The 14,748-nt window shown below is 40.0% G+C and overlaps 1 protein-coding gene across 8 annotated transcripts in view; it reads left to right on the forward strand.

Moving 5' to 3' along the window:
* LOC111147604 (MYB proto-oncogene, transcription factor) overlaps nt 1-7,835 on the forward strand; it is a 33,435-nt gene extending 25,600 nt beyond the window's left edge. For 7 of the 8 annotated variants that reach the window (XM_022503748.1, XM_022503752.1, XM_022503751.1 and 4 more), the window contains one exon: nt 7,160-7,835. In XM_022503748.1, coding sequence (XP_022359456.1) covers nt 7,160-7,276 — 117 coding nt within the window. In that variant the 3' untranslated portion in view covers nt 7,277-7,835. The remainder of the gene's footprint in view (nt 1-7,159) is intronic. The other variant, XM_022503755.1, reaches the window with a different exon arrangement.
* The last annotated feature ends 6,913 nt before the right edge of the window (nt 7,836-14,748 follow it).

Consider the following 14,748-nt stretch of genomic DNA (forward strand, 5'->3'; position numbering starts at 1 on the left):
AACAGAATTTTTTTATTTCATTTAATTTATACTGCTATAACTTAATAGTCATATTTTTTTGCCCTCTTCCTGGAATTAACCAATTCCCCCAAGAGCTCTGATCCTTTCAGTGGAAAAAGGTGTGTAGAGACCAAAATCAGGGTGCTAAGTATGTCCATGTGTTATGTGGGTTGTCATTGAGAAGCAATGAATTTTAACAACTCAGAACTCCGAGTTACAATCCATAAACTATAATGCTTACATAGAGGCTATATTATCCATTAGGCACAAATAATGTTCTTTTTGTTTTTAAAATTATTTATGCTCAGCCTTCTTCCAAAAGGAATTTGTGGCAGCTGCACAATATTAAAATTGTTGAATTTTTTTTTTCTTTTTAAAGGTGCTTTAATTTTACATTGTACCAGTGAACAGGGACTCATAATAAAAATGTTCTGAGACATTTTTTATATTTGTGTCTCTTTCCTGTAGCCCAGAATATGTGAGATCTTCATGTTACACAATTATACCATGTTTTTCCCTCATTGTATGGGGGTAGAGGATGGAGTCTAGAAGGTTATAAAACTATCTAATTTGGGGAAATAAAATTTGGCTTAGAAAGCTTGCAGTTTGGGACACACACGCATGAACGCAAAGCTCCCTCCTCAAGGAGAAAAGAGCTACCTGTTTTCTTCAAAATGCTTTTAATTAGCTTTACATTTTGAAATAAATATATTATGCTAATAAACATTTCTTGAGGTAGACATTTTCATTGGCAGATCTGAAACTGTACTTAAGTTATAAGCCTTCTGAACTTCTGTATTTTTCTCTTAAATTATAATTTCCCTTTATTCCTATTTAAAACCCAAGTGTAAAAGATATGTTCATATGCTGTTTTACTCACTCACTTTCCGCTTTTTTTCTAACCACAGAATGACAGCTTTAAATTTTAATTTCCTGACTTGGCTTGTCATGGCCTTACTTTTGTAAAACAGTGAATTTAATTTAAGTGACTTTCTTGGGCCATTATTATTTAAACACATTTACACAGCATTGAGGAATCTTAAAATACTATTGCAAGTAGATGAGACTCACTTTTTCAGTTCCATGTATTTTTGATTGCTCCTATCTTTATATGAATTGTTAATGAATTTTTTTAAAAACAGGGCAAATCCTTTTTGTATGATCGGCATTGCTGAAGAGCACGATAAACTAGCATGCAGACAATAGGAACCTGGGGTCTGGTCTAGACTCCACCATTTTCTGATTATGTGATCCTAATTCATTAACCTCTTCAGACCAAAATGCTCTTGTCTATAACTTGAGGACTATAGTATGTCCTCCACTCATCATACAAGGTTGGTAGGACGATGAAATGGAGATAACTTTGCTTTCAAAATGACAGCACAACTGCCCGTGGACATTGGTGTTATCTATTATTAGGCAAAGGCTGTACACAGTCTCTGTCAGAAAGAGGCAAGGAGGCCTCCCTATGGCCGGGGCTTCTTGCCCTGTGGTGTACTATTTCCTCTAGCACATTCTTTCTCATTCCCGGTTCCACTCTTGCAGAACTATGTCAGTGGGTCACCCAAAGAGAGAGCTGACTCAACTGATTCCTGAAATAAAGGTAGTCAGAGCTACCTTTGGTACGATGGAGATGAAATAACTGATTAATTGGTTTTCTCTATTTTTCTGCTTCTTGTGTTGGCATGTCAACAGACATGGAAAACAATCTGTCTACACACGACATAGGTCTTTCTGGGTATTTCTTAATGTACTGTGATGTTGTTGACCTGCTCCTTTGGATACCTCTGTACTCATTTGGTTCTCCCTTGGGTCACTTTTTTCCACTTGCCCCAGCAAGTATTCACATAGTCGTTGGTAGTACTTCAGTGACCTGCTTTCTATATATGTTTTAAATTAAGCAAACTGGCCATATACAGCTTTTGGGTTGAACTAGAAAAGGCTGAATAAGGAGGGAAAAGGATATCAAGCTCAAATTCAGAATGCCCTGCCCCAGACATTACAAGACATGGATTTGTTTATTTGTTTGTTTTTGTTCACCTTAGTAAACACTATGATGCTAACTCTTCCTTGGGCCAGCAAAGATAGAATTGCTTTGGAGAAATTTGTCACTTGTCTTAATCTTAATAGTCTGAACTAATATGTGACACCCTAGCCTATAAATGTTTGCAAAATCTATAAACATGTAAGATGGAACGATACCCCTAAGACATGCAGGAAAAACTCCAAACTGGGAAAAATTATAGTTACATTAGCAACAGTTAACTTGGGTTTGGGTGGACAGTGGAGGCACAGGTGGATGGGGCAACTTCCAATCACTGCCTGGACCTTTAATTCCCTAACTTTTAAGGCTTTTTTTCTATGAGAAGTTAAAAACCCTGAAGTTGGGGTCATTTCACTGTTTTGTGCAGACACTGGGAGGCGTTCATGCGTGGGAGAAGTTGACCACTGACCTTACCTTAGTGACATTTCATCTCTGGTCCATCCCTGACTTTCAAGATTCAACAGTTTTCAAGATTTTTACATTATGTCTTATAATTGATACATCTTTAAATGATGCCCTTTGGGGAAGGAATTTTTGACTTTTAGAATTTTAGTCCAGAGCAAGTCTTTTCTTCAGATGGGTTAAATAGAATAATCGGATAATTCTTGTTCTTACTTGTTAGGACACCTGTTTATTATTTAAAAACAGAACGAAAGAAAAAACAGTACTGTCTCATGAGTTGCTTTGGTTTTACAAAATCATTTTTTTATGACTGGTGCAAATTTTTTATTAGGGCTCTGAATTGGAAAGCACGTAGCTTGCCAAGGTTTTTAAACATCAGCTATTGTGTGAAGTTGCAGTGTGAATATAATAATGTTCAACATGATGAAAAAACCTATATTCTAAAGGAAAACAAGAAGACAATCTAATTCTGACAGAAAACCACCTGTGGACATGGTCTTATCTCATTTTATTTCTTCTGTTTTCCACAAAGGATCCAAGTATTTATTTCAAGTGCCTTAGCAGGATATCCCAGTTAAAGCTTTGACAGTCTGTTTACAGTTCACTTCTGCCCCGAGGACAATTAAAGGCCCATCACAGGATAAACAAGGTGACTCTCAGGCAAGAGGAGGAGGATGTGTAGTAGGATTATTAATGTTGAAGTGAATTAGCATGTGAGTGACAGGTCTGCATTAACACGAGAATTCTTGTGCAGAAATCCATAATTCTAATCAATCCTTTAGTGTAAAGGAAGCTAAAATTCAAGACGGAATAAAGGAGGCACAAAGGTATATATGACAGCAGTAAAAAATATTCTTCTAGCATGAAGACATTTAATCCCCCTTTGTCAAAACTCTTCTGTTTGCTTGAAAAGTTGGCCAAGGGCCACAGGGCTTCAAGGTAGGGAGAGGGAAGGATGAGGTAAGGAGAGAGACGAAGCAAAAGAGGAGGCCACCGTAATTTCAACTGTTGGACCTGAGCACCTCTTCTCTTACCTGAGTACCGGTCCCTCTGCTCTTCCGTAACTCTCACCCTGTGGGTCTGTGTCTGCTCTAACCAGTTTTTTCATTCATTGTTGTAAGAAGTACTCACACCCACAGAAAAGGAGATGCCCGCTCATGGTGCCCATTGGCTTTTCTACACACAGTGGCTACTGGGTCCTGGTGTTTGTCTGCACCAGGAGAGTCATGTGTTCCAACCATCTTGCCCTCCCCGGGCTTTGAGCTACAGGGCTTATATGCCCTTGAGATGCTCCATTTTCTGGAATTCGATTTGTTTCTAGGAAAATTCTGTTTTGACTTAGGAAAAGCTGACTGAAAAGTTTCCTTAAAACACTAATTAAAAATATAGGGTACCTTTTTATTATTGATCTTGTTTTAAATATCTAATCCTGGAGAAAGAGCCAAACATGGATAAAGTGGTGAGCCATGTAGGGGAGCCAATAAGAACACAGTCAAATTTCAAGAAGATACATAATTTACATGTTTAGAAAAATTAAGTCTATATTTACTGAAGCACACCTAAGAAAAATTCTTTAAAAAATTTTTTTTTAAATTTAAATTCAATTAATTAACATATAATGGATGATTAATTTCAGAGATGGAGGTCAATGATTATTCAGTCTTGTATACTACCCATCACGTGTCCTCTTTAATGTTCATCACCCAGTTACCCCATCTCTGACAGACCCCTGCCCTCCAGCAACCCTCAGTTTATTTCCTATGATTAAGAGGCTTTTAGGGTTTGTTTCCCTCTCTGCTTTCATCTTTTATTTTTTCCTCTCTTCCCATACGATCCTCTGTTTTGTTCCTTAAATTCCACCTACGAGTGAGATCTTATGATAATTATCTTTCTCTGATTGACTCATTTTGCTTAGTATAATACCCTCCTGTTCCATCCACATCGTTTGAAATGGCAAGGTTTTTTTTTTGGATGGCTGAGTAGTATTAAGTAGAAAAATTATTCACCAGAGAAAAATAGAAACATTTGTCCCTGTTTCTCACTTTTCTCTCCAACCTCACCTTCATTCCCCCTTCCCCTCCATCTGTTTGTATGGATTCTCTCAAAATAGGTATTTTGGGGTTTTGTGTGTGTCTTATGTGATTTGGGATTTACATAGAAGATATTGGCATATGAAGGTATTTCCTTCTGTAGCCTCTTCACTCACTTGTTTTTAAGACCCATGCCCTTGGTTCTGAGCATTGCGCAATCCTTCATGCAGACGTCCGCCATATTTCCCTCTTCGGTCTGGAGTAGTGACAGGTCACACCATGGCAGTGACAACAGATGCTAACTCAGTCACTGAAACAGTAACATCAACTTTTCTTAATTGGGCTTCATGCCTCAATTTGGTGTTTCAGCATGGCACTGAACAATTTAGCAACAACATGTAAACAGCCGACTTAATTGAAATATGGAATTTGTACGGACAGATATACACCAGAGAAACATGTGTATTTAATCTGCTTATTTGAACCTGGAGAACCATCATTTATCCAGAACTGTTTCAAAGGAATTGGTGATTTTGTTTAGGAAAAGATTAAATGTGACCCAAGGCAGAAGTCAGCTCCAAACGAACACTTGTCATCCTTGTGATACACAACTGCAGGAAAATATTATGATAATCCATCTCGCTATATAGTATTTCAGTGTAGGTGCTGAGCTTCTGAGCCTTCAGAGCAAACGTGTGTAAACTTGGACGATGCCCTTTGCATTAGTGGTGAGACTGCGCGGCAGGTGGGGCAGAAGCCGGGAAACCAGTTTTGTGTCCTGTGCAAGCTCCCAAGTTAGAAACATGGCACCGTAAGCCTTCTGTCACTGACACTTTGTTCCAGCCACTAGGCTAGGAAACCCCATCACTGTACAAATGCCATGTTCATTCAGAATGTTTCCTCTTTGCTACAAAGCCTGATGATTTTGACCTTCACTCTGCCCCCCACCCCACCATCTAAACACTTCTTCCTGCAGTCCAAGACCTCACTGGACTGAACCCGCAATTTTCCACTGTTAAGGACGCTAATGGCAGGGGCGTCCTACACTCTCAAGGGCCTAGACTCAGCCCAGCTTCACTACTTCTTAGCTGGTTAACCTTGGGGATGTTGCCCACATTCTTTCTTCCTACACCATTGGCCGGTCTGCAAAACAGGGCCACCGATCCGCCCCTGTGCCTCTGGCAACCTGTGTGAGGATGACGTGCGTGAGATGAAAGACGGAAAACGCTTGGAAGCATGGCTGGCTCATGGTGACCCTTGCTAAATGTTGTCACCAAATCTGTCTGATCTTCCTCTCTTGCAGTCCCTCCCATAAGCAGTATACAAACTGCAGCTTCCTGGTTCTTTTGAGCTATTTCTCTACCCAGGGTACGTTCCTTTTTTCTCTCCTGCCCATCTTGTCCTTTCCCTGGCAGTGTCTCAGTGCACCATCTCCCCTTCACCTGGGCACGACCCCACAAACCTCCCATGGTGCCTCTTACCCCACCTGGTTCCCATGCATTCACTTTGTCCTCTACAGGACCTTGGAGGCTCTAAAAAGCAGAGGCGTTTTTTGGCTTCTTCTTTTGTCCCATGGAAAAATCCCTCTTGGGTGTCCATAGGGGGAAGAGTTGGGCTTTTACTAAACCACCGGTTTAGTTTTGAGCCACAGACCCCAAATCTGCTTGTGTTTCTGTGTCCCCCTTTACGGTGATGACTAGAGAGCTCAGGCACAGGCTTGAGGCTGACACCTAGCTGGCATACGGTATTTCATGACAAATGTTTTATGTACAAATATCACCCCATCGTCGTGTTATTTATTTTTTCTGTATTTCCCCATGACCCTGCCTCGGCTACTGTTTAATCCCTGTTATCTTATATTTATTTTGTGAGCATCATAAATCCTTTCAGGAACAAAGTAGAGCAAAACAGTATGTATTTCAGTTGGAAGCAATATGGAGGGAAGGCAAGGTCTCAGACTGTGCAGGAAACAAACCTGGGCCCAAAGCCACTCCGCTCCTCACCCTCGGAGCGGCTTTGGGCAGGTTATATCCACTCTCTGAGTTTCCATTTCCTGCCAGTTTGAAGAGAGAAAGAACCTCCCCCTCAGGGTGCTTGTGCTGTGTCAGTGAGATCTGTGATGTGTCGAACACCAGACCCGGATGTTGATGCTGCCTAGTAGATCTTTCAGCGTGTCTAGCCTGGTGAACAGAGATTTCTAAATTAATTGATATTTCACTGATAATACAATATACATACTATGTTTAGTAGTGAGTCGATTCCAGGACCTGTGGGAGCTTTTTCTCTCAGATAACTGAAGCCCTCACCAGTTTGCATAATGAGTAAACGCCCAGAGACATCTTAGGTATCTGGGAGGATTAGGCCCATTCCTGTCTCCAACTTTGCAAAAATCACCCTAATTGACAAAAGGCGCTCAAGGGCCAAGAAGCAACTGTAGCTTATGATATTGTCTGAAGTGGGGTTTCCTCTCTCTTAGCAATAAATGATTTCTGATCATTAATATCCCTTCAGAACACTGGAGTCCCCTAAGTCAGATTTTATCTGACAAAGGCTCCCTGGTATCTCCTCTTGCTGTCTGAGGGTCAGAATTCCATCAGCTGGCCTTGCTGGGACTGGGAATCCTCTGGGGCTGAAGTATGGGTCTCCTGTCTAACCTCGCCATTGGCCTCTTTCCCCCCATTAGCCTTGTGGTGGCGCCTGGGAAGCTGCCTCCTGTGGAAAGACGGAAGATCAGGTGACGGCTTCTGGTCAGGCTCGGAAGTATGTGAACGCCTTCTCAACCCGGACTCTGGTCATGTGAGACGTTTCTAGACAAGCATTATGGTTTTCAGAACACTTCAAGTTGACTTGGGATATGTCATTCCTTTACATGAGACTTTTCATGAATGGGAGAAGAGCCTATTTTTGTTGTGGTACAACAGTTGAGAGCAGCACCAAGTGCATTTAGGTGGATGAAATCTTCTGGGATTTCACCCCACAAAAAGGATTTTTTAAAAATAAATAAATAACAGTCTTACCTAAATTTTTAGGTAATGAATTATAGTCAGTTTAATATCTTAATGCAGATTTTTTTAAAACATAAAGTGATTTATCTGTTTTTTAGAGGACCAATGGACCAGTATTTTTTTTTCCTGTGATGAGGTTTTTGAAATTTTATACACACACACACAAAAAAGGTATTCTAATATATCACTTTTCTCAATCACTAAACACAATGCATTACTGTAAATGTTGGCTTAATACCATGGGATCTTTAATCAAGATTGTAAATGCTCATTTATGGTTAATAACATTGGAGGTACATTTATTGTACTAAACCATTTTATGAGTTTTTTTGTTAGCTTGCTTTAAAAATTATTACTGTATGAAATAGTTTTATAAAAAATTATATTTTTATTCAGTAATTTAATTTTGTAAATGCCAAATGAAAAAATGTGTTTTGCTGCTATGGTTTTAGCCTGTAGACATGCTGCTAGTATCAGAGGGGCAGTAGAGCTTTGGATGGAAAGAAAAGAAACTTGGTGTTAGGTAATTGACTATGCACTAGTATTTCAAACTTTTTTATTTTTTTTATATATATATATATGTGTGTGTATATATATATATATATATATATATATATATATATATGTACCTCCCCCCACCCCCATTGTAATACATTGGAAAACTTGTTTGGGAGATTTTGCATTTGTTGTTGTTACTGGTTTGGTTTTTTGTTTTTTTGTTTTGTTTTGTTTTGTTTTTTGTTTTTTGTTTTTTTTTTTTTTGTTATTGATGGTTTCTAAGAGCATGCATTGCACTTCTTTTTTTGGGAGATCTGTGTTGTTGATGTCCTGTGTTTTGTTATGAGTTTGCCCTCACTGTTCTTTAATTCAGGAGTTATGTGTTTGATTGGCGTCCCCTATGGTTTCTGAGCATATCGGCTCGGAACTGCCATACAGAGCCTTTGTTTGCAGCTGGAGTCAGGAAACTAGGGATGAAAGCCAGTGGCTGCCTTAAGAATATTTGGTGCCAGATGTCTGTCACTGAACTTGGAGATGACAGTGTACTTACTGCCTTGTAGAGAAATAAAGCTGTGTCCTTATTTTACTTACTTTTGGCATGTCTTTTGTGATTGTGGACGATAGTCATGCTTTTAAGAAAATGGAGTGAATTCAAAACATTTTCTTGTGTTAATAATTTGTGCACCACCTGAACTTCATGTGAAGAAGCCAAGAATCCTTACTTTAGAGAAAGAAGGACAAGGAAACCAAGTGCAGTAGTTGACAACATAATCACAAGCAGAGGGACAGCTGGGAGGAATCCTGCAGAATGTGTTAGGGTTCCAGCAGCATTTGAGCTGGGATAATGTGTACTGATACCACAGATGTGGGCAGGGAGAGGAGGACCACAAGGTTGGTGCCCAGAGAGGGAGAGTCATAGAAAGCAAGAGCCCTAGAGAGGAGCCGTGACCTTTGGGGACCTCACAGGGAGACAGACAAGGGTAATGCCTGACTTTACTTCCATCCTTCCCATCTCTGTCAGCGGCCCTCATTTGCAGAAGCAACCAAAAGCTAGAGGGCAAGGGAGCCCCTGGATGTAAGGCCAGTAAGCCTTTGAGGGCAGAGCCAGAGGACTTTTATCTGTTGGGACAAGAGTAGGGCATCCCAGCTAAGTCACACATGAAGTTCACCGCCCAGTATTGCAGATGGGTCTCTACTGCTCTCCATCTCTCGGGTCCCTGTTCTTTCCCTTGTGCTACCATAGACCTTTCCCACAACTTCCTTACAATTTGCTCTCGTCACTGTTGTCCAGCTCCAACTTGGCATTCTCACTTGGTGTGATGCACGTGGTGGTCTGAGAGCCAAGGATTTATGACCCCAATCATGAGTCTTTAGGACTGTCTAGGGAAATAAAGAAAGAATAAAAAGTGTTTAGTATTCTGCAGTTGCCTTTCTGAGAGGTAATAATACGTCATCCCAAAGAGTGTTATATTCATGAACTCTCAGAGCATGTTCTAGGTGCTGACTCTGCCCCTTACTAGCAGTTCAAACTTAGACAAGTCACGGGCCTTTCTGAGAACTTTTTCTTCATCTGTGCAATGAATTCATTCCCACAATGAAATCTTGTGACGTATCCCACTAGACAAATGGTCACTATTACATATGCTTTCCATGTAAGTAACACACGCCATGTCATGTGCCAAATGTTCATCTGACTGACGTGCCTTGTTGATTCCAGAGTTAAACATAGAGGTCATATTAAAACTCTTGGAATAAATTAATGGCAAGAGTGAATTTAGCATTATACAGAATCAAAATAAATATTTACTTTTCCAACAAGTATGTGACCTAATATAACACCCATTTCCTAAGCAACTCTAAGATATTTATTTGTCCTGGTCTTTTGTTTTTAGCCATCCTCCTCTCTATAGCAGAGCTTTAGGCAGTAAAACGGAAATGGCTCTCTTACTACACCAAGGAAACGTTGTCCTTTTGAGTTCCTGTGCATAAAGCTTTAGTCCACAAGTGCACATTGGGAAAACAGGAGAGATGTCGAGAAGATTCTGATTTGTCTCCCAGCTGATCATGGGATTAATAATTCAAGATGAGAAAGAAGTGTAGGGAGAAAATTTCTTTGTTTCTTTAGAAATTACAAAATGTTAGAACTGGAAGGGACTTGAGACATCATAAGGGGCTGCCCCTGTTTTGTCACTCTTAGAGCCCAAACAACAGGTCTGAATTGAATTCAGACTCTTCCCTTTACCAGCTCTATGCCTTTATATAAGTTTACTGAATCTGTCCAAGCTTCGCACTATTTATAGTATATTTTACTTATATTGGACATAAGGTCTATCTCAAGGTTGTTGGATATTTTGAAGATGATGTGACAAACTAAATGAATTCTTGCATCTCTGTAAAATGTTGTAGTGCCTACTGATCCGGTAAGTGGCTGTAATGACTTTTGATCAATCAGAGAAAGAAAAAAAAAATGTCTATTACCAACAATGGAGAATTGAATACCACTGAGACCCATGTCCCCGATTGTGTTGAACCTATCCTTTGTATGGCAACTGACTTTAAGTCTAAATGATATCTTCTCAAAATTTTCCTAACCATTCTAAGATCTCATTCTTTAATATATGTTTCCCCTTCTTGTACAAATGTTTGTGTGAAAAATGAGGCATATTTGCCCTCAAACTTATTGGTTTCTAATCTGAAAAAGAAAACCAGTAGATAAAATATGACGTACAGGTCTCTTACACCACACTTAAAATACTTACAAGCTTGTTGCTTGCTTTTCTTCTCTAACCTTTACTATTATACATTTTTTCCCTTTAGTTGCCATTTTTAGAAAGCAGAGTGAAAAGGAAGTCAGCTAAAATGCAAACCTCTTTTTAGGAGCACCTGGCTGGCTCAGTCGGTAGAGCATGAGATTCTTGATCTCAGGGTTGAGTTCAAGCCCTATGTTGGGTGTAGGGATTACTTAAAAATGAAATCTTTAAAAAAATAATAAAAAATAAAGTGCAAACCCCTTTTTAAAAATAAAATTACCCTGTATATAATTATATATAGTAACTTTGGGAACCACAGTAAGATGAAGCTAAACTATAAATCTTAAGGAAACTTAGTGTTTTGGTAATGAATAGGCAATAAATCTTTTTAATTGACAGTGCAAACATTCTTGATGTTAATATGGAAATTGGAGAGGTTGATATTTGCCTTATGGGACCGTGTTTATTCAATGAGCACCTATTGTAGTGCTAAGTGTTGCATTTGAAGTTGAGGTTAGAGCTCAGAACATTAGAGCTGAAAATCCCTGCTGGATGGGAGCTTACATTCCGGAGGGAGATAGAGATATGAGTCAGTGGATAATTACGGTAGAGTCATATGCGCAGTAAGAGAGACAAGAGAGCACCAGATCTATACTTAGAGGAGCAGCACAGCTTTCCCACAGAACTGGCATCTAGCCGGACAGACAGATAAAGCCGAGCTAGGGCAGGATCGGAGTTGGAGGGGACCTCGGGAGGAGGGAAACCTCTGAAATTTCCTGGAGAAAAACACCCAAATATAATGACTTGTCTTACTTCAAATTCATGATGACATACTGCAAAAGGGCACTCAGAGGCAGTTCCACTTGAGGATTTTCTCTAGTATATTCTTTGTCCTCGCTCAGGACATCAGTGAGAAAATAGAAGCATCCACTTCCCCACGCCCAAACCATCTGTAGACCGACCCACATGGCAAAGCTTTTTGCATTTCCTCTTAAAGAGGACAAGCACTCCCAGTGGCATTTTGGGGCCAGCCCTTCTCTTGGGCCTCTGCAAGTTTGTATCCTTATACCCTCCAGGGCCTCATCCTGCAGATAGAATCTTTCTCCTATATCATAAAGTCTTCCTCTCTCCTGAATCATTCTTATCATATTAATATGGTCTACATCTCCCGGCAGTAATATCATCATCATACAGGCCCATTTATCTGCCCTTCTCAGCAAAAGTACTTACGGGATCTGCTATAGTCACGGCCACCACTTCCTCATGTTGCCTTCTCCAGCAGTCCATGTTGCATGAACTTTCATTGCCCCCACTCCACCAGGCTTGCCCTTGTCAATGTCACCGACGGCCTCCATGTTGCCAAATCCTGCTCTCGCTTACAGGCCTCATGTTACTTGGGCTACTGGCAGCTTCAACGGAATTGATGCTCCCTCTTTCTTGAACCACTTTCTCCTCTAGGCTTTAGGGCACCTTTCTCCTGGTTTCCCTGCTTCCTCCCAGGTTTCCTCTAGTTAAAGACCAAATATTCAACTGAGTAAATTTAAAGTACTAATTGACTTTTTTCAAACAAATAGAAGGGAGCTCCCAGGAATTGTGCCAAATAGGAAGCTTTTCTAGGCAGAAATGGGCGGGGACTGCGTGGTGCCAGGACAAGGAAGTTATCACCAAAAATTGTTTCAGAGAAGGTCATCTTCCTTTAGGGGGAGGGGCGGGAGGTCTCCTCATGTAGATGATACAGATGACCTCACTGGTGCTGATCGAGAAATGCCAGACTGAGTGGTTTAAAATTCTACTCTGGGGGCAAGTGGACACTGCAATGAGGTTAACTATTAAGTCTTGGTGGGACTTAACACAAGTGGCTCCATTTTGGACCTGTCGTTTCTTTTTAACACAGTTTGATACTCTCCACCTCTTGACCTCCAAGTGGCTCTTTCCTCCTTCTTCTCCATCATCCCTCCCAAGGGACTTTATTACTGCTCATTCTTTAAGTATCATTTCTATCCTTAGCCCTGACCCCCCTTCCAGAACTTCAGACTTCTATACGCTCTTCCATGTTAACATCTTCCCCACATAAATGTTTTAAATTTACTATGAACGAAAGGAAGCTCATAATCACTCAATGTTTCTATTCTTCTCATTTGTAATCAGTCTCACTTGTAGCAATTAGGCCTCCTTCCTTCATTTCTCAAGCCAAAAATTTAAGTGTCATCCTTGGTTTCTCCCTTTACCTTGCAACCTTCCTTACACCCTACTGCTCAGAGGCACCTGAGCACTCTACCTCAAGAATATACCACCTTAAACGTGCCACACTTCTCCATGGTCAGTAAGGATATTAGTAGTAGTGAACCATTGTGTGTTAAGAGCTTTGATATGCTAGGGAAGAAGGGAGAGGAGGGGAGAGGCCCTGGCAGAGGGAAGAAGAATGGTGATGCCTGAGCGGTCAGAATGAGGGGAAATGAAAGGGAAACCTAGGGGCCCAGGAAAGACATGAGGCCAGCACGAAAAGCCTATTGCCACCCTCAAAGAGTTTGAACTGTGTCCTTAGAGATATGGGGAGTCACTGAATGTTGAATTCACCTGCGTTAGGAAGGGGAATAAAATGATTTATATCTGGCTTACATAAATAATTCTGTTCAAATCCCTTTTTTACAGATAGCATAAAATGAAAGCTCAGGTTAGCAGAGCCAAATGACCGCAGGAACTGAATTTTATACTTAGTTAATTGGGTTGTACACAGTACATTTCCTACTGTGTCTTAATTTCAAAGGAATGTGCTTTAATCCCAGAAAAATCTTATTGAAAGATAATTTTTGCTCTGAAGTTCATAAAGGCTATTTTCACATTTTATAGTATATAAAGTAATTAATATAGGAAATTTATTTGCATGAAACACTTTTCACCTTTAAGAGCAGTATATTTTCAACCAATAACCAATAATTTATCTAAAGCTTTCCTTGTCATTTTCAAAAGCCAAATCTTCCATTGAATTTTTAAAAATATGGTAGAATTCTTGCCCATTAAAGAATCCTGACTATATTTGTTAAAGACAGCTTACTTTTTTTTTTTTAAAGATTTTATTTATTTATTTGACAGGCAGAGATCACAAGTAGGCAGAGAGACAGGCAGAGAGGGGGAAGCAGGCTCCCTGCTGAGCAGAGAGCCCGACGTGGGGCTCCATCCCAGGACCCTGAGAACATGACCTGAGCCAAAGGCAAAGGCTTAAACCCACTGAGCCACCCAGGCGCCCCAAGACAGCTTACTTTCACATTTATTTTATTTTACTCTTTAATCTAGAATACAGTTACATAGTCCAGTGATTTTCAGACTTTTTTGGGCATCAGAAACATCAAGGAACTTGTTTAAAATGAAGATTTTGGCCTCACTGTCAGGGATTCTGATTAATAAGTCATGTGTTGACCTAGGAATGTTTTCACAAGCTTCCAGGTGATGCTAATGCAGGTGATCTGAGGGGACCACACTAGAAACGCTGCCTTAGGAAAAACCGTTGATTCCCACAAACCTCGTGGGCTTTCCTTTTTACAGTCCCCATAGATTTCAATTCCTGTGGAGCGTACAATTCTTCATTAAAATGTACATCGATCTATAGAACATTAGAAAAATATTAAGCCCACAACTAAAAATAGGGTTTCTTAAATCCAGAGAATCATCATATTACAGATATTGGTCATTAAGGGTAAACGTGGCTATCAGATCCATCTTTTGTTTGATTTTTTACAATATGTAGTGAAGGATAATTTTATAGTATGTCCGAATCTCTTTAATAATTTGGCTTTATTGCACATGATCTATCAAAAGGGAATTTATAGCTCAAGAAGTTCAGGTCATAAACAAAATACAAAAACGGCATTTCCATCCAAAAGTCCCTTGTTCTAAACCAGTCTCTAATCAACTTGCCAAATGCTTGTTCAAGTCACTTTACACCTCTATTCTTTGGGTTTTATATATTAAATGGAGGAAGTATTTAATCCCGTATATAGTTACAAAGCACACAAAGGTTG

Source organism: Enhydra lutris, unplaced genomic scaffold (genome assembly GCF_002288905.1).
Source record: "Enhydra lutris kenyoni isolate GAN:26980312 unplaced genomic scaffold, ASM228890v2 scaffoldscaffold17, whole genome shotgun sequence".
Taxonomy (NCBI): domain Eukaryota; kingdom Metazoa; phylum Chordata; class Mammalia; order Carnivora; family Mustelidae; genus Enhydra; species Enhydra lutris.